We start from the raw sequence: 18,765 nt of genomic DNA on the forward strand, positions 1-18,765 counted from the left end.
TAAAGCTGTCAGAAGTCATAAGCTGCGTTGCCAATGAACGGGGAAGATTCTGAGTGTAGAGTTGCCAACCTAATTGCTTGAGGAGGAGCTTAAAATGTATCAGAAAAAAAGGAAAAGCATAGGAAATTGTGTTTGGCTTTCAACTTGCTTTATAAATTCGCTGGCAATAAAGCAGCTCGGAAATAAAGCTGTAGAACATGGAAATTTGCTGGAGCAAAGCACTTTATTTTACATTATTGTTGAACATTATTATCGTTTAGTTATCAGAAAGTGCTATTTAAGCTTTGGCATTAGCGAGAGCATTTGCAGATATTTTTAAGTTTAATGGACTTGGCCGTAATGTGTCCTTGCCCGTGGCAAAATCGTCATCAGTTGTGATGCCAAAATTGACAAATTGCTTCAATTGGCAGTAAGAAAATTCATGGCTGTTTGGCCAAGAACAGGGCCTCCTTCTGTTTAGACCACTTCCGCGACAAGTGAAAGTGTTCAATGGAAATTAACCAAGACATACAGACGTCAATTAGCCACAGACAACGATTCATTGTCTCCTTCAAGTTGTTTATTTAACTTTGTATGAGGTTAGACACCCGTACAAATATTCTGACAATTGTCGCTACAATTTTGGCCAATTGCAATTGTCATCGATTTGTGTATCTGTTTTTGGCTTTGACAAGTTTCTATTGCCGTTGATTTATTGTGTTTTGGCCTGGCTAATGAGCGCATTGACTCCTTGCAACGTTTGGCCATCGGCCCACACAAAAATCGCACTATTCACAATTCAATTATTTTTGCAAAGATTTTCGTTTTCATTTCCATATTTTGTCACTTGTCAGCAGCATAGAAAATAGATATTATATATATTTTTATGTAAAATATTTTTTATTTTTAGTTGTGCTGCTCTTTAAAATGCTGTTGCAATTTAAGTTGTTTGTCACCCACGCTTTGCATTGACTCAGTTAAAAGAAATCTAAAAATCTTTAAATAAATGCGAGTGCAACATGCAGTGCATGAAATTGTGGTCGTTTGTGAATATATAAAGATATATGAGGGACATTCAGGCAAGTCAATGCACAGTGAGTGCCATCAAAGTACGGAAATTCATTTGAATAAAAAAAATCACAATTTTTCGTTATTCCGAAACAAATTGGATAACCTCCTTTTGTACATACATTTGTATGTAGATGTATATATTTTTTTTTGCTAAATACAAATTTGTTGACTGCCTTTTGGGTTTGGGTTTTTGGGGCTTTCGAGCCGGTTTTGGTTTTAGTTTTAATTACTCGACCTGTGGTACATTGTTGTTGACACAACTGTGCGCACATTTTAATTAACTAGGCACAATGTGCAGAGAGTGCACTCTTTGCCACAATGTATTTACAAACAAAGTGTTTCAATATATTCCAGTGTCACATAGAAATGCTATGACATCAACAGAAAGGCTGTCATAAGGCATAAATAGCTTTATGTGGCATATGAACCAACTGAGAGAGGTGACAACTATTATACCAAATATTATAATACCAAACTGAATGCAATTAAGATTATTTCCAGATAAAAAATCGATTATTAAGTCACAAATGTTCACCTGATACAACAAATTTAACTTGTCTATATTATGTTATGAAAAGTTAAAAGCAATTAAAGTATCAAACAATTGTCAAATGTATCTAACACATTTATTATTTAAAAAGGGAGGGGTATAAATTGTTATTATTTATTCATTCAAAAATAAGAGATATTAAGAAAATTACTAAATATTAAAAAAAAAAATATAACATTTAAACAAGGAAGGGTATAATACACCCACCCCATAAATACAATTTATTTATTCATCCATATATGGGAGATATTAATTAAATTACCAAGTATTTTATAATATATAACATTTATATAAAAAAGCGTAAAAAAAACACCCACCGTATTCGAATACTTTGTTATTGGCTAGTTTTTTTTTTCTCGTAATAAGGCGAATGAAAAGAAAAACCACAAAATTGTGCAACAGCTCAGAAAATAGCGCAGTTGGAAAGTGAGAAAAACAGAAAAACTATTTTCGTGGCGACAAAATTTATAGTCATGTCAATGAACTGTGCACTGCATTGCCTCACAACGAACATCGAGTGGAGAGATGCTAAACAGACAGATTTTCATGGTACACAGTACAGTATAATATTGGAATCCATAGGACATGAAAGATATGTTTGCTGACGTCAGTTGCTGCTGAGGGAGGCACTCACATTGATAGCCAAGTTGCGGCATAATTGAAACTGAAAATGGCTTCGGCTACTTTAAGCCAATTTTAATGTATAGCATTTTATTTATATTTATGCAATTTACATTAAAAACAATTAACAGAGAGACGCCACCCAAGCCCGACACATGCTTTTGTTGTGGGCCATCTGAAATTAATTGGTTGTCAACATCATCAGCAGCGAATAAATACATACTATACATGAATATACTTGCATATATATATCTTATACAAATTAAATAAATAATTATGTGTATACATATAGGGTATGTCCATTCATAAGCATCTTTGTTTGATAATCAATGCATTAAACTCATACTTACATCCGCAATATAATCAAGTTTATATTCGTATTGTATTCTCATATTCCCAATCAACTCTTACTTATTCCGTTTCCTTTCTGTTTTTCATTTAACTCGCAGTTTATGACATATGAGTCCATTAAGTCACATCTGAAATTTTTTTTAGCAACTTTTTGGAATTCCTGGCATTTTTTCCAGTCAGACATTGTCACTCAGCTTTCAGTTTTTTCGTGCATTATAAATCGCATAAAGCTCATGAAATTTGAGTGACTTTTGTTTACACAACCGTCCCAATGGGCGAGCCGAACAAATCCCCCAACTTTTGGGCTTGTCGGTTTGTCAAATGATTCATTGGGATTTCCTGGAAGTGCCCCACAACAAGCAGTTCCGCCCAGACCAACGGACTGCGTTACATCTGAATTCGAAGTCGAATCTGAATCTGAATCTGTGGCCAGTTCATTAAAATAGCGCAAAAGTGTGCCCAAGTGCGATGGATACATATACTACGTAATATAAATATACGTAAATAGGTGGACGCCAGTTTATCTTTTGTGGGTTTGACGTCATTAACTCGCAACGTTTGCCAAATGTTCACAGTGGCGCCCTCATTCAATCGATGGCCCTCCTGCTCCCACTCTCTGTGGTTTAACGACGCCTCTGCTCTATCGAAAGGTGTGCTAAGAGTCGGAGAAGGAGGAGGAGGAGGAGGAGCACATCTTTCGTAAGATTTAATGTCTGCTGGCGCATTGCCCGTTTGTCAAACACAATTTTACGCTTAATTTAAGCGGCAAACATCTGAAGTGACGTTGTCGTATCTACTTTGATTTTCGTTTTTATTTAAATAGGCCAAAGTATTCATCAATAATTATTACACTAAGCGAAAATGTGAGATGTAGTTGAATATGAAATGAAATTCAAATACATAAAATATATGTTTATATATATTGCATACATTTAAAATAGACTTGTTGTTGTTCACATTGTGAGCTGTCTAATTATCTTACAAAGGTCGAAAACGATGGATGTGTCTATAAATAAGCAAAGCAATCAATTTAAATATATCCTTCAGACTTCACAACATATAGTTCCATAGAAAATTCGATTTAGAAACTAGTACTTTCAAGGGTGTACTAGCTATTTCTATTATATTTTAAAGTTTTGCTGAAAATTTTCACAGTTATCAATACTATTATTAATATATTCTTGTTACTTTAAATAATAAAATAAAAATGTACTATATATGCTCTAAGAATTTTAGATTTCATCAGCTTTAATATGAAATGAATTGAATATTTTTAAGTACTGGGATATTTATTGGTTCCATCTCACCTTTCTTGACTTTTTGGAGAAAATTTGCAGACGTGCCTCTTGGGTGTATAGCCCACAGCCCACGCCCACCATTTCTACGTTCCAGTTCCCCAGAGGCGGCGCAGAGGGAAGGGTGAAGAGGTGGGCGGCATTTTGTCTGTTCTGTTCTTTTCTGTCTGTCTGTCTGTTGGCTGGCTGCAAAGGCATAAATCACGCGACTTTTAGTAGAATGTTCCGCCTTCTTTGACTTTGCCTTTATCTTTTGTTGTTGCTGTCGCTGACTTGCTCGATTTTTAATATTTCTTATATTAATATGATACGTTTTTTTTTTATTTTCTTTAAATTTATAACACATGCACTGCGATTGTGCAATTTGCGAGCTGTCTTCCCTCTTTCATATTATTTTCTTTTTTTTTTGCGAATTCCCTTATTTTTGGCAAATGGGCAACAATAAATTGCATTTATTTTTAACGCTGCTGAGACAAAAGTGGAAGGAAGAAGAGATGCAGGGAAGAACGTGGACGATTTCAATAAGCAGCCAAGGTGCACGGCGTTTGTGTTTATTAACAACGTCTTTGGGTGTGTGCAATAATAATGACTATGACTTCATATAACCAAAGGAGGGGACCAAGTCGCAGGGGGAGCGACAAAAAAGCTTGCAAAATGGCTGCATAGTTTCCGGTTGCGATGACGCTTTGTGTTGGGTGGGGCAGCGGCAGATGGAGAGGGGTGGAAAGGGGAGGAGGGAAAGTGGCATCAGAAGACAATGACAACGACTGAGTCGCTGAGGAATTCGAATTGCGCTCTGGACAGGCAGGTTCAATGCACTGCAAGCAGCAAATTCCATTGGGAGCAGCCATTGTAATGCCAATTGGGCATTAAACAGAGCCAACTATTGTCAGTCTGGGTCTTTCCCTCGCTCCCCTCTGCCGTCTTCATGTTGCAGGACCACAAATTGCGGTCGTCAATGGATAAGTTTAGTGCACGCAGCGACAACTAAATGGAAATAATGTCGACGCAGTCATTGAACGTTACTTCCAATCCCCTTCCCCACTTCCAGCTGTTGGGTAATGTCTCGGCATACAGAAGTATCAGAACCAGTCATTTATATCTGAGTAAAAAACAAACGAAGTAAATTTATAATGTGGCACACACACCTTACAAACAGTCAGCCAGAAAGTCTTCGAATTACGCCCCCTAGTACCCTATTTAAAAGGGGGCTGGGCAATATCAAAAGCAAATAACTCGTACATCAGTTGAACAATTGCTGTCCCATATTTTTGTATATTTTACTTTGTATACTCAATCCCAAAGAGTTGAAGGGGTATATAAAACTAGCGTTGTCTTTAAGCAAGAAATATCTCAATTACAAAAGTTCAAGAATTCTACAGAAATAAGTTTCCGTTAAAAAAAATATTTACACAAATTTAAAATATATTTAAATTCATAATTTTTGGATGTTTAGAAAATAATCACAATTAAATTAAAATATTATGGTAGATACTTTAAAACTTAGCAAAAATCTTCTCTTAAATTGCGTACGTCTTCATAATTAAATGTAAATATTATTAGACTCTAAAAAATTGAAAAATTTTAATGAAATGAAAAAATATAATTTTTTTTTATCACAATAAAAAAGGGGTTTAGATAAATATTCTTTAAAATTGCGAAGGCTTTCATAAATAAATCTTAATAATTTGTAAGATTCTCTAAGTCTTAGAAATTTTTTTGTTATTCAATTTTATTGCATGAAAAATCAAACTTTTTTTCATAAAATTGAACCAAGGTTCGGGAAAAATCTTCTCCATAATGGTGGAGCTTTTTAGATCAATTTCTAATAGTAGATGCCAGTTGATTCCTTGATCCAGCCCAGGTAGCTGGTAATACGTGAGAAACCAGCCGGATCTCCATACTCACAGCCGTAGATGGAAGAGAAGGAGGTGACACCGATTAGTTTTCCCGTGCTAAGAAGCACCAAAGGACCGCCGGAATCACCGCTGCAGGTGGTCTTCTTATTGGTCGTGGCAACGCAGATAACCTTGCTGGAGGCAACCACATCTCCATAAATGCTCTCACAGGCTTCCACAGATATGATGTCAAGTGTGGTGTACTGCAGCGTATCCGAAATGTCATAAACCCACTGGGAAGTGTAGCCCCAACCGGAGGCGATAGCCTGTTGACCCGCATAGCTGGAGTATCTGCTCGAAATGGAGGGAAGCTCAATTTTGTTGTAGTACTCGTTGAAGGTCAGCACTGGCGTATTGATCAGGGCTATATCATTGGTAAGCGGGCTGTACGAATAATCCGGATGCTCTATAAATTTCGTCTTGGGCACATACTGATAAAGCTTCGCTGATTTGCGCTCCGTGGAGCCGTAATACACGAGTACTCCAGAGGCACTGCAACAGGATTAATTAATAAATTAGTATACTCCAAGATTATTCGATTACTTACTCAGCAGTGCAATGGGCTGCAGTTAAAAGCCATTCAGTGCCAATGATGACACCGCCACAGAAATAGTTCTCACGGGTGCTGAGACTGGTTAAACTCAATCCCACCTGGTAGGGGAACTGACCCTCTGCTGCAGGCTGTCCATTGATGATGCGTTCCTCTACAGTGCGTACAGGGGCCACTTGCTGTTTCCCCAAGGAAGAGGAGGCAGTTACCGTGGCAATAGCCAAAAAAAGTATTCCAATCAATTTCATATTGATCACTGATCGATTGAATGACGAATGGATCATCACTCTATTTCACAGCATATTTAATGGTTTTCCATGGCTAGTTATCAGCCAAATTTCTATTTCAGTTATCAGCTTAAGTACTTTTATATTGACTTCAAGTGTCATGGACAAAGCAGTCCTATCTATTATATATATATAACTTATTCAAAATCCATTTAGTATCTTCCAAGAAACCACCAAACATTTAATTAAATGCACTTGAGAATGCTGAAAATACAGCAAAAAGTTCTTTAACTGAGCAATAAGAACTGATTAATCAGTTACGGCAATAACTTCCACGTTAGATAGTTCTTAAGACAGATCTGTGGATAAGATGCGAAAGCCAATTTCTGCTATCTTTAGTTGTTTATAAAAAAAATCTATAAAGAGTCTTAATAGAAACTTTATTTCTGATATCTTCCCTATATATAAAAATAATACGGTACGGTCCGGGTATTTCATAGTCCACCATCGTTAATAAGATTATTTTTTTATTTTTCGACCGATTTGTTTACTGTCATTGTCGCTTGTGGCTACTGTTAAGTATATATGGTTATATATAACTCAGCCATTTAAGAAATTTCAGCAACACACCTCTGACGTTTTTCTCGAATTGGGAACACGACAATATTTGTTAACCGTAAATTGTTTCCGCAATGAAATTAAAGAGATTCTTTCCAGGCACTTGTACCTTAATGTAATTTGCCATTTAAAATTAATTGTTTGCTTACTTTGTAGGTGTGCGTATTAAGTATACTTATAAAGCACTGAAGTGTGCCTTAATCAGGTAATGAGGCCACCAAAAACATTAATAATAGCTAAAGTTCTTACTGAACTTTGTGTTGTTGAGCAAAGTTTAAAAAATGCTTTATTGCTTCTCTTCTTGGAAATAACATAAAGAAAAAAAAAGAAAACAAAATAAAAACGCGAGCGAAGAAGTGTCGAAAATCATATTACCTAGTATATCAACGTTTTACATCAGTGAAAATGCATTTTCCAAAAACTATAGCAGAATTATCGATTCACTTTTCGTGCAATTTCTGGAAAATAGATTAAAAGCCAATCGGTCATAATTTGAATACGCTTTCCACAAGGGGGTGAGGGGGGAATTAATGTTGAGTTGAGAAAAATGCGCAGTTCAAGCTTTTTGTTGATTGCCAATCACTCAGTCAGTCAACACAAACTTATTTCATCAGCAAATCTAATATTTAATGTACTAGAAGATGTTGATAAAAGTTCAGCAACTTGTTGGACTTTTTTATTATATGTATCTTTGTTTGGCATCATAATGAAACTGATAGATTTTCGATGAATGTCAGTTGCTTCATTGAAATTCGCCAAATGTCACATGTCGCTTGGCGATTTTCAATCTCAAATGGCAATTGCTGTCTGACCCAAGCAAAATGCAAGAAATAACTTGAAAAAAACAGGAAAGGGGCGTGTCGCGAGTGCTGCTGCTGTTTTTTTTATGTCAGTCATGCTCGAGGGGAGTCAGGTATGAGGTACGAGTGACAGCGAGTTGTGTTTGCCATGCAAACATTTTTCGTGTTTTTCCAAAGTGCCAAAAAGCATGTCAAGGGAGCAAAAGCAAAGTGAAAAGCGAAAAGCAACATCAAAATGTCAGCGACAACGGCAACTGTCAAACGTGTTGTTGTTGTTGTTGTTGTTACTGTTGTTAGTTTAATGCGTGAAGTCAACAAGCACTGACTTAAACACACACACACACTCTCCCATATTTGTGAACTGAGTCCAATTTTAGCTATCAAAAAGATCTGATTTATTTTGTAGATATTTAAATTCTTGAATTACGCTACGAAAGTCAGTTTAAATAATACAGATAGTGAGCCGCCCTATTAAATAATTTATTTTAACTTGCTAGTGTATTTTTTTTTTTTTTTTTAAAGAAAACTCAGTTTAAGTTCGTGAGTCACCCTACGAAGTTAAGTTTAAATGATAGAGATTGTAAGGTGCCCGTTAAATAATCGATTTAAATTTTTTAGTTTTTTTTTTCTTTAAGTAAACTCTGTTGATATTTAAAAATCACCCTACGAAAGTTTGTTTAAATGATACAGATATTAAATATCGAATTCAGTTTTCTAATGCATTATTCCTTAGAATTTAGGTAAACTCTGTTGGAGTATTATGGAAAATACACGTCATTTGCTTTTAACAGACTCTCGGTTAAATACTATAGGCCATAATGAGGCATGACTAACTACAATTGCCGCACTTAAGTACTTACTTTAAGGAATGAGGGACAGAGAAGGTATTTGCTTAGCTTAAGTAGTCTGGAGTCCTTGGCCTGAAGTCGTAGTACATGCTCCTCTTTGCCATTGTCAACAACTTGAATAAATACAACAACTGAGTGCCGAGTTGGCTGTTATCTTAATCAAAGAAGAGTTGAGGTAGGATTGGTGGGTGGGGTTTAATAAGGGTGAGGTTTAGGGCAATTAAAAGGACATACACCTGCAGTTGGGTATATGCTTATTTGTTCTATGCATAGTTCCGTTTATTCTGAGCACTTTTTTTTTGACAGTTTTGTTCATGACTTCATTGCAGATTGTTGTTTTAGCTTTTGGCATGCCAGATATTTACATATGTACATAAAAATGTCGTCAAATCATTTGACAGTCGAGAGCGAAATGTGCCATTCACTGGAATTTATGTTTGCTTTTAACGCGTATTTAATTTTGTTTTAATTAGCTGGCAATTGAAGGCCCCGCCCCCCTCATCGCAAATTATGGCCAACATGTGGGCGTTAACGGAAGTTCTAAACGGAAAACTGACCTCGATGAACTCCTTAGCTGTCAAATGTGTTACAATGGCGAAATATAAAAATAAAACAATGTCGGGGTCATTTTTCAGCTAACCTGCCCCCTCCTCCTTGAGCACCCTCCTTCTTTGGGCTTTGGCTAAAAGCGTTTTAATTGGATGCTGGCGGCATTTTATTTTCAGCGTTTTTAGCTGCCATATGTATATAGTTTACGAGTGGAGTCTTATCCTTTTAGCCATATCTCATGGCATGCATTTGACGCTAATTACAGTTACCGTGTAGCAACAACAACAACCACATAGAGACTATGCAAAGGATGCTTGTCCTTGCCTTAAGGCATCCATTTTTGCCAGGTATAATGACATTGTGATTGCCACCCGCAGCTCCTGAGGATCCACCAGCTCCTCCAGTGCTGCCACTCGAGTTGTAGACGCGTCCGTTGTGTCCATTGCACAGATTCTGCTGGCAGGAGCGATAGTAGGTGCGAAACGAGGCATCCGATTTGACTCCGTTCAGTATCTGTGAAATGTTTAAGGCATTTTTGATATATGACCAATCTGTCTAGCTGTTGATCTACTCCCCAGAGAACCATACTCACCAGCGGCTTATCCACACAGTCACGTAAAAAGGAATTGACTTTGTTCGCATTGTGCTGCAGGCAACAGACATAAAGAAAAAGAAAGGAACAGAACAGAACATGCAAAAGATACATCAGCAAAATTCACAATATTTCTAACGGAAGCACATCCGTTACATTATTGAAATTTTTAACATTTTTCTATCGATTTCTTTAGTCAAACTTCGTTTATGCTTCAAGTTTGCAAACAGGGAAAACCATAATATTTAAAAATATAATACAAAAAAATAATAATAAATTCTTTGAATCGCATATAACCTCCATATAATATTGTATTATTGATTATTATAAAATTTAATTGGTTTTTATGTATTTATAAGCTGTAACTTGTTAGATAGAAAGAAGGCGCAAAAGAAACATAAATAAAAGTAAATTGAGATTTTTCACATTTTTCTATGGATTTTTTAACGAGCTTTGCGAATTTTTACAATAATATTTAATACAAATCAATTTAATTTATAACATACTCTTTTCTAAATATAAACAATATAAATTTATGATCAAATTAAATTGGTTTTCATAAATACATGAGCTGTTACTTGTTGCTAATATTATGGAATTATCTTGAAAGTACTAGAGTCGCCGGTTGAGTTGAGCATTTCCTCAACGTTCGCACAGCCGGAGAAAAGATAAAGTTTTAATTGCATTATGTCGAGCATCAATACAGTAGCTCTTTGTGCCGCTGGGTCTGGATAAGAGTGCCAGAGATACTTTTTGTTCATTTGCATGCCGGCTTAAAGCCACTTTGATCCGGCAAATTCAATAACAAAGAGTTCAAGGCTTCATGACTAATGAAGCGCTGGCGAATGTTTACCCAACTCTTTATATAGAAAATAAAAAAAAAAGTAAAACGGATTTGTGACGACAGCAGACAACGATAAAGTTAACGTTGACTTTGGCCTAGCCAAAATACAGAAGGAAAACCGTTGACAGAGTTGGTATACTATATGCTACGTATCTCAGCTTCTCCTACAAGAGGCTTTTGTGGTGTTATACGCCTTTCTGGCTTTCCATTAAATTATGGTAATGGATTTTTTGTGCACTTCACTTTTTTCAGAGGAGGTTCTATTTAGTCTGATTTGCCGCTGCGTCTGAAATTAAAACACAAAAGCTTCAATGTCAACAGAAGTGGTTTCTCGTCTTTTCTGCTTTTCACATTTCTGCATAAAAACAATCGACTGATTACAAGGCAAAAGACAAGAGAAGTTCTACAACTTCTACGACTGATAAGTATGTAGAAAAGTGCGAGATTTCTAAGGCAGCCTCCGAGCTTCCACTTGGCTTCCCCTTTCCCTGCCAAGTGCTTGACTTTTGCCATTTATATGCCAAGTTTTTATTGCAAATTGCAGCTTTGAGCCCTGGGCGGGAACATGAAACTGCGACTTTACATTTTCCATGGCACTTGCCGCATAAGTTTATCATTTAAGAGTTGCATACTTAACTTTTAGTTACCACTTATTGTGACAAATTTAATTTAGAACTCGGTCAATGGATATAACTAAAGCAACTAGAAAATAAGACATCACAACTATATTTAATTATCTTTCTCTTATTGATCTGATTAAGTTTTCTCTTAGCTTCACTTAACTTAACTTTGTTGTATCTCTTTAGTTAAAATTTTAAAACTTTATGTAAGAGTAATTCAATTTAATTGCTGATAATAAAAAATAAATTTCTAATGTGATTTTAGTATCAAAATAATTTTTTTTGTCTGAATACATATGAAAATCAGTTAAGTTAAGTCAAGGAAAATGCACGAAAAAATTACGGAGTGGATGATAAAATTAAATTTTTATATTTTGATGCAGAATTTAATTTGAGCCCAAATAATAATCAAAATAATATTCCGTATAAAAATCGGTTACGTTTTGTCAAAGTTATGACAGTTTGAAGTTTTAGATAAAGTGTCAAGGTAAAGTACGGAAAAATGGACATGGCGTACCGAAAACAATATTTGTTTCGGTTTGATTCCCTGAAAAATTGTAAGCAGTAAACATGTCTTAGTGAGTAACTTCTAGGGTATTTAATTTTCTACAATGCCGACCAAATAGAAATGTGAACAGCTTGCACTGCAAATAAAATTTAAAATGGCACTCCTGGAGTAACGAGCTAGATTCACTCATTACTCATACGCCACATGTGCCCATTGCACATAATATATTCAATTACTTTGTATGCTTAAGAGTTTAGTTTAATGGCCTCGTTGGCTACGTGAGTCTCGCTAATTTGCTGGCGAAAAACGAAAGTTTTGGCAACAAAGTTGCCACACCAAACTTCTTGGTCATGCATTGGATGGCAAAGAAGAAGAAGAAAAGAAATTGGTGAAGTGGAGGTGCTACATTGTTGCACCGTAATCAACCAGCTGCGGCTCAGTTGGAGTACGTGTAGAGTTAAATTGGGAATACGCGTATTTCGTATAGTTCGTGCCAAGATTATAAGTGCAGGTGGCTGCAGCACTTGATGTGGATAGACTTAATAGTATAGTATGTTATACTAGAACAACTCACAATCATCTCTTGCCGCACCGTGAGGCAATACTTTTTGGTACAGTTGATGGCGCGAACAGCGCTGGCGTTCGTGATGCAGGTGGCATCATTCTGGTTCAACGTGTAGCTGCAGACGTAGCACTCGAGAGCTGCAAGTCCAGAAAAATACATACATAAATCTATAGAGAGGCAGAAAACTATATGCGAGTAAACTGAAAATACGAAAATACGAAAATAAGTATATCACAATAATTGAACGAGGTCATGACGTTGCCTTTCGTTTTCATTTGATGCTGCTGATGATGATGATGATAATGTTGTTGTGCTTTTCTTAGATTTTATTTATAGCCAAGCGCAACAGAGCGACAACATGAAAATCTATTAAAACACAATTTTTGGTTTTTTTTTTTTGTATTTAATGTTTGTTTTATTCAAATTAATTGCATTAAAGTGAGAATTTTGGCAACAGACTTTCTGTCTATCTGCCAAGTGGCACGACAGCGTCCTCGACATGTATCTATCTATTTTCTATATGCGTTTTGTGTAATAACAATGACGTCAATAGACAGCATCAAGAATAGCAACAGGCACTGCCAATGCCTAAACTTTTCTGTAAGCAGATTCATGACACGAGACTTGGGGCCTCATAAAACTAGTCAGAAATAGCCACGAATATCATACTCTATTTGCCAACAAAGTAATTCAGATTTTGTAAAAAAGATAGACAGACAAAATTGTATAAAGTTCATTTGCTGCATATAGCGTGAGGAATTGATAATATCCTCTGTGAGGGTATAAAGAACATTATCTTTCGCTTCGGTTCTCAGACCCCAAATGACCCTGTGCCTAGCAGATTGTCCAACAGCTGGCACAACTGAAACAGCCCCCTCTTCAATGTGCTACCCAGAATAAGAATACTCGTAAATCTGCAATCGAAATAATGAACTGTTCTGTGCTCTTTTAATAGGCCTTTTACAGATCCACAATTTCATCGTAAAATCAGTGGATAGAAATCAACGAGTAACGCTCATAATGTGTGTTTATTTTTAAATAATTCACACTGCAATTTCTGCATAAAAAGCTGAGCGAGTAGACAAACCCATTGGCACGGACACGCTTCATTTCGCCGTATTCGAGAAACCGTCAGACAACACTCAGTCATTCATTCGTGCGAAATTATAGCACCCAAATTATACCCAAAATATTAAAATTATCTCTATGCACAGTGGTCAAAACATCATGAAAATCCCTCAGTATTTAACATAAAATAACAAATTAAAATATGTTGGGAATAGTAAATAGCAAATAACTACGAGAATTTTGAAAAAAAAATTTATAAATTAATCAACTTTCTGTTTAGGACTTAAATTCCTAAATTCATAGTATTTCAATTACTTTTCATTAGAAATATAAACATAATATTATATGTACTATCAAATCAAAAATCTTCTTAACCTTTTTTAAAATATCAGAATCATTTATATGTAAATAAATATAAATCGTTTTAAATATGAGTATGATCTTTCGGTAATTTCTCTTTTGGCTTGTCACAGCAAATTTGATACATTCATAAAATTTACAAATTGCATTTAATTTTTATGACTGATTTGGTCTCACGGTTTCTGCGAGTTCTAAAAATATAGCATTATGCAGTAAAAACTTTGAGAAATTATTTGTATCATCTTTTGTGTAGCGATCAATAAATTAAATGCGGTCAGAGTGGCATCAACAGCTGAACCAGAGATGGCTTATTATATGGTTAATAGACTCATTCAACATAGGCTCATATATATATTAATATACATACAGTACGTTTGAAATACGTAAGCAGAGCAAAGTTCTTGGAATCGCGTGGAGGTCTCATGCAAAATTAGCCAAAGAGCGTGCCAAGTACAAAATAAAAACAAAAACAATAACAAACGCGAAACGTTTCAAAATTTACCTGCTATTTATTTATTTTTTTTTTTTGCTGTCATAAATTTTTTTTTTCGCAGATTTGACAAGTTGAGAAATAAACACAGCTAATTTAGTTAAGTGGAAATTGAATACACTTGAAATGTACGAAGTACTTGTAGTGTTTGATATTAGATTTGTTTCTGACAGTCAGGATAAGTCAGATATCTGGCACTTACCAATTGTTTGAGCTGCAGATGTTAAGATGACGGCCAAAGTGATATAAAATCGTAAAGTGTGTAAAGATTTAGCCAATTTGTACATCTTTAAATGATTCACAGTCACAACTTGTTGTCTTCACAGAAGAATTCAACTGTTTATTCGCTGCACACTGACAGACCATATTTTCATTTGGTCTTTGACATCATATCTTATCATGCAGCGACTATTGATAAGATTTACGGTTTCATTATTTACATAGAACGCACATTTATTTGAACTATAATTAATGACAGTTTGCTTTGTAACTCCTTCTACAATATATTTGCAGCCTGAACGCTATGTACCTGGTTCGCCCATCTTTCGCGATAGCAGCCCAGCACCCAATGCCACGCCCCCAGCACCTATAACAGTTCCGCCCTCAGCAGCGGCAGCGACGACGACAGCGACGAACGCTTCTCCAACCTCCAGGAGTCGTGGTCAAGGTAAAGTCGGAATAATAAATTTCTTCAAACAGCCCTCGTACGTCATCTCCCTCATGTTTTGCCATTCCCATGTTGACATAGTTTCTGTGACATTTGTGTAAATAAATCTGGAAACATGCTACAAAGTTGGCTCGTAATGTTTTGACTCCACGGGGCGTATGCGCGATATATGAAAATATTCATCATGTTGCGAATATTTTGGGTCAACGATGTTCAAGATAAGTATTTGGACTACTATCAGGGCAGTGGTGGGGGGAGGCTGTTGGCCTCTCGCATAATTGAGTGTTGTTGTTATTTTCAGCAACTTATTTTGGCTCTGACGTTAGAGCATATTCAAAACTTATTGGGAAATTTCATTGAGCTACAGGTAAACAACAACAATCGAAGTGTCGAGTGTTCAAGTAGATACCAGACATTCGTTAGACGAATCTTTAGCTCAATTATTTGTGGAATTCGATTCAACGAGTACCATATTAATATTATTATTATATTCTCAATGCTCTACTCTCTGTTTGTTTTCCTCGAAATCTCAGTTCTGTTTACGTGCCAAATTCAGCGTTGTCGGCGCTTCCGTGCGCGAATCGGTAAAGTACCCTGAGAGTGAATAGTCCCCAAACCCCAAGCTCCCAATCCCCATTTAAGTCCCCGCAACCCCGCAACACTCAAATAGTGCTTGAGTCATTTAATGCGAATGTGTGGGCTTCTTTTCCCTCTCCCTCTCTTTCTCTCTATCGCTTTCTCTTGGTGTGGTTGAGTGAGCTGCGTGTGTCACGCTACAATTTATCGATTTTATTTGCTGATTTAGAACGTGCGATTTGCCCAACCCCGTTCAGGTGAATTCTTTGATCAACTGAACAGCTCTCAACTGATAATCAATGTCCAGGGAGTGGGAGAACGTCGCAGTTATCTAGTTCATCAATTAATAGCACAATGACACTAGTTTGAATAAGTGATTAATCTAAGCAAATATGTTTGATGGAAATTCAATGATATTAAATGGCCAGAAAGTCGCATTTATCCAAAGCTTAAACGTATTGTGAGCTTTAACAAGCTTAAAACTTTTAGTATGCTATAATACATTTTTAAAGTCAATTTAAGTAATTTAAAATTCTCTCAATTTGTCTTTTGCCTAAGTGACAGGTTAAATTACATTATAGAAGCTCTAAGCTTTCAAAAAGCTTTCAAAAAATATCCGGGACTCCGGTACAAAATACTTAAACCAAGCCCGATTTTTCTCAATATTTTCAATATTTTCATTTTCGAAGTTCTGTAAGATTTGTTTTCAATTAGATCAAATAACTAAAGCTTCTTAAACTTTTTTAATTTTGACTTTTTAATATCCTTTAACAGTTATATCCTGAATACATACTTAAAAAATAAGTGCTTGAATCAAAAATTTAAAAATGAAATTTTAGAATGATTTTTTTTCTGTGTAGTGTCGTATAAACTATAAATCTATGTTTTGTCAATTCCAACTTCATATCTTCCCTGATTTTTCTTTTTCAACTGTCATCTTTTTCTTCAGCTTCAGTTTAAGCTAGTGTCATTGAATAAGCTTGAATTTCTTTGTTACATCAAGTTCAACTGCAACTTCAACATCTGTAACTTTTGTTTCACTCTCTTTTCACTAGCCATGACAATTTCCGTTTCACATGCAGCACACGGCAATGCAACGACTTCCAACAGCACCAACAAAAACATCAACAACAACAGCAGCCACATCAAATCCAAGCAGCTGCCCACCTGCTACATGAGCACACGTTCCGCGGCGATGATGGCACTTGCACTTGGCCAACAGTCCAACAGCGAGAAGGCATCATCCGCTTCCACTTCCAGCTCAAATGCCTCGCCACGCACTCACAATAGATCTGTATCTTCAGCACGACCTGTTAACCGAGCCACGCCCACGCCCACAACTACGCCCACGTCCACGGCAAACACTTCTAAGCCAGCCACGCCCACGTCCAAAACTACGTCCACTGCGAAGCCAACCACTCCGACAGCCGCCCGAGCTGCTGTCCAACTCAACGGCATGGGAATCCTCTCGGGCGGCAGCAATTCGAGTGGCTCGGACAACGATGGATTCAGCACTTCCGGTTCCTCGACGGCAACTGCTCTGCGTCGTCTGTACTTTAAGAGTGGTCGCAGCATCAAGAACAAGATCAATTCATCCACATCGGCCGCACCACTCAACAGTTTGCCTATGAATCCTGTTTCCAGCGCCTATCACAACTCGGTGAGTGGTGCGACCGCAATGCATTCCATGGGAGTCGGAGGAGTTCCAAAGGTGAGTTATGCAAGTGGAAATAAAAAATGTCTTACTTCTTTAACCCATAAAATTTTATATTCCTCGAAATCGATCTTAATTCCATTCTTAAAATAAGAGTTGAGTTGGGGGAAAAAATAATTAAGTAAACTTCATACTTTTTTTTGTATATTACTACCTATACTTTAATTTTATCTTGATTCTGAAACAGCAAAATAAATATCATATTCATATCGTTAATATATTTTTTTTAAGCTAAAAATCTAATTATAAATATATTAAAGGGAAGACTTTAAATTTGTGTAAAATACCAATTTTTTAAAACTGCTAATAATTCACTCCAATATTTGGAACTTATTTCAAATTAAATATTTTGTAAACTCGGTTTAATTATAAACGAAATAATTAATGTTAATTAAAATCTATTGACACAAAAAATATAATTTTAAAAGCTTTTAAAATTGAGCAAAATAGATAACAAAAAAAATTAAGAAAACAAAATAATATTATTTTTGTATTAATTTGGTGGTTGGCAGTCTGGTTTATAACTTCCGCTCTTATACTCCACCTATAGCTCGTTGTGATGGGCGCCTCTTCGGCTTCCATTCCGGACACGAATATCAACACATCCACGGATTCAGCCTGCACACTCATCACGAACGTGACGCACACCGACACATCGGAGACCTGCGATTCCCTCGACCTGGGTAGGTTGACTGCCTTGATTGATTGATTGATTTCTATTTTAATTAATCAACTAATCAAACTGGTTTACATTTGTCAACAGGCGATAATTCTTGCCCCAGCGAACCTCTCTTCAGTTCGCTGGAGGAGCCGCTGCTCACGGCCATACAAATCGATTCGGAGCACGAGGCGGGGGGCACTGAGATGGAACTAACGAGCTGCTCGCGTTATCCCCCGCGACACGACATGAATCTGCAGGACAGCACTGAGGTGAGTGTATCTGACATATGTCCTTTTCTAGGGATGTGAAGTTGACTTAAAGCATCGATGAGGACATACTTTGATGTTTTATTTTTTATTTATTATATAAATAAATACTTGATGTTGCATCGATTCCTAAACAATTATTAATCAGGACTATTACACAAATTTCTAGAAATTTTCCTTTTTTAAGTAATGATTTTAAAAATTATCTGGTATAAATTTATTTCAAGTTTGCAAAAAAAATTTATTTCCGGTATACTTTTTAATGTTTTAAATTAAAAATAAAATTCACATAGTTCAATAAATTATATATGTTGTCAAAACATATTGTTCTAGAATATTTTATTTTGAATATAAGACAGAAATCAATATATTTTATTTTTGTATCCTACATATTTTATTTGTAAAAAGAAAACAACTTTAAGTCGAAAATTCAAAAATAATACATAAATAAGCAATCTTACAATTAAAATGGACAAA

At 36.0% G+C, this 18,765-nt stretch overlaps 3 protein-coding genes across 3 annotated transcripts in view; 1 reads left to right on the forward strand and 2 right to left on the reverse strand.

The window, feature by feature from the left end:
• LOC117783030 (auxin response factor 19) overlaps nucleotides 1–18,765 on the forward strand; it is a 47,922-nt gene that overhangs the window by 10,734 nt on the left and 18,423 nt on the right. The window contains exons 3-6 of the mRNA XM_034620184.1: nucleotides 14,918–15,071; nucleotides 16,703–17,358; nucleotides 17,912–18,044; nucleotides 18,125–18,291. Of these exons, the coding sequence (XP_034476075.1) occupies nucleotides 14,918–15,071; nucleotides 16,703–17,358; nucleotides 17,912–18,044; nucleotides 18,125–18,291 (1,110 nt within the window). The remainder of the gene's footprint in view (nucleotides 1–14,917; nucleotides 15,072–16,702; nucleotides 17,359–17,911; nucleotides 18,045–18,124; nucleotides 18,292–18,765) is intronic.
• LOC117783032 (serine protease 3-like) lies at nucleotides 5,575–6,602 on the reverse strand. Its single transcript, XM_034620187.1, has 2 exons — nucleotides 6,313–6,602; nucleotides 5,575–6,257 (listed from the first exon to the last, which is right to left on the reverse strand). Exons 1-2 carry the CDS (start codon nucleotides 6,597–6,599, stop codon nucleotides 5,693–5,695), a joined length of 852 nt encoding a protein of 283 aa, XP_034476078.1. The 5' UTR covers nucleotides 6,600–6,602; the 3' UTR covers nucleotides 5,575–5,692.
• On the reverse strand, nucleotides 9,506–14,741 carry LOC117783033. The gene is made up of 4 exons (XM_034620188.1): nucleotides 14,607–14,741; nucleotides 12,496–12,623; nucleotides 9,950–10,003; nucleotides 9,506–9,870 (listed from the first exon to the last, which is right to left on the reverse strand). Exons 1-4 carry the CDS (start codon nucleotides 14,689–14,691, stop codon nucleotides 9,613–9,615), a joined length of 525 nt encoding a protein of 174 aa, XP_034476079.1. The 5' UTR covers nucleotides 14,692–14,741; the 3' UTR covers nucleotides 9,506–9,612.

Source organism: Drosophila innubila, assembly GCF_004354385.1.
Source record: "Drosophila innubila isolate TH190305 chromosome 2R unlocalized genomic scaffold, UK_Dinn_1.0 1_C_2R, whole genome shotgun sequence".
In the NCBI taxonomy this organism is placed as follows: domain Eukaryota; kingdom Metazoa; phylum Arthropoda; class Insecta; order Diptera; family Drosophilidae; genus Drosophila; species Drosophila innubila.

Excerpts from the sequence above, each read along its gene's own strand:
- LOC117783032 (XM_034620187.1), bottom strand. The coding sequence starts at position 6,599 with ATGATCCATTCGTCATTCAATCGATCAGTGATCAATATGAAATTGATT. Across the intron at positions 6,258-6,312 it reads GCAGCCCATTGCACTGCTGA|TGCCTCTGGAGTACTCGTGT; the intron begins GTAAGTAATCGA and ends ATCCTGTTGCAG.
- LOC117783033 (XM_034620188.1), bottom strand. The coding sequence starts at position 14,691 with ATGTACAAATTGGCTAAATCTTTACACACTTTACGATTTTATATCACT. Across the intron at positions 12,624-14,606 it reads ATCTGCAGCTCAAACAATTG|CTCTCGAGTGCTACGTCTGC; the intron begins GTAAGTGCCAGA and ends CTGGACTTGCAG. Across the intron at positions 10,004-12,495 it reads CGGTGCGGCAAGAGATGATT|CACAATGCGAACAAAGTCAA; the intron begins GTGAGTTGTTCT and ends TGTTGCCTGCAG.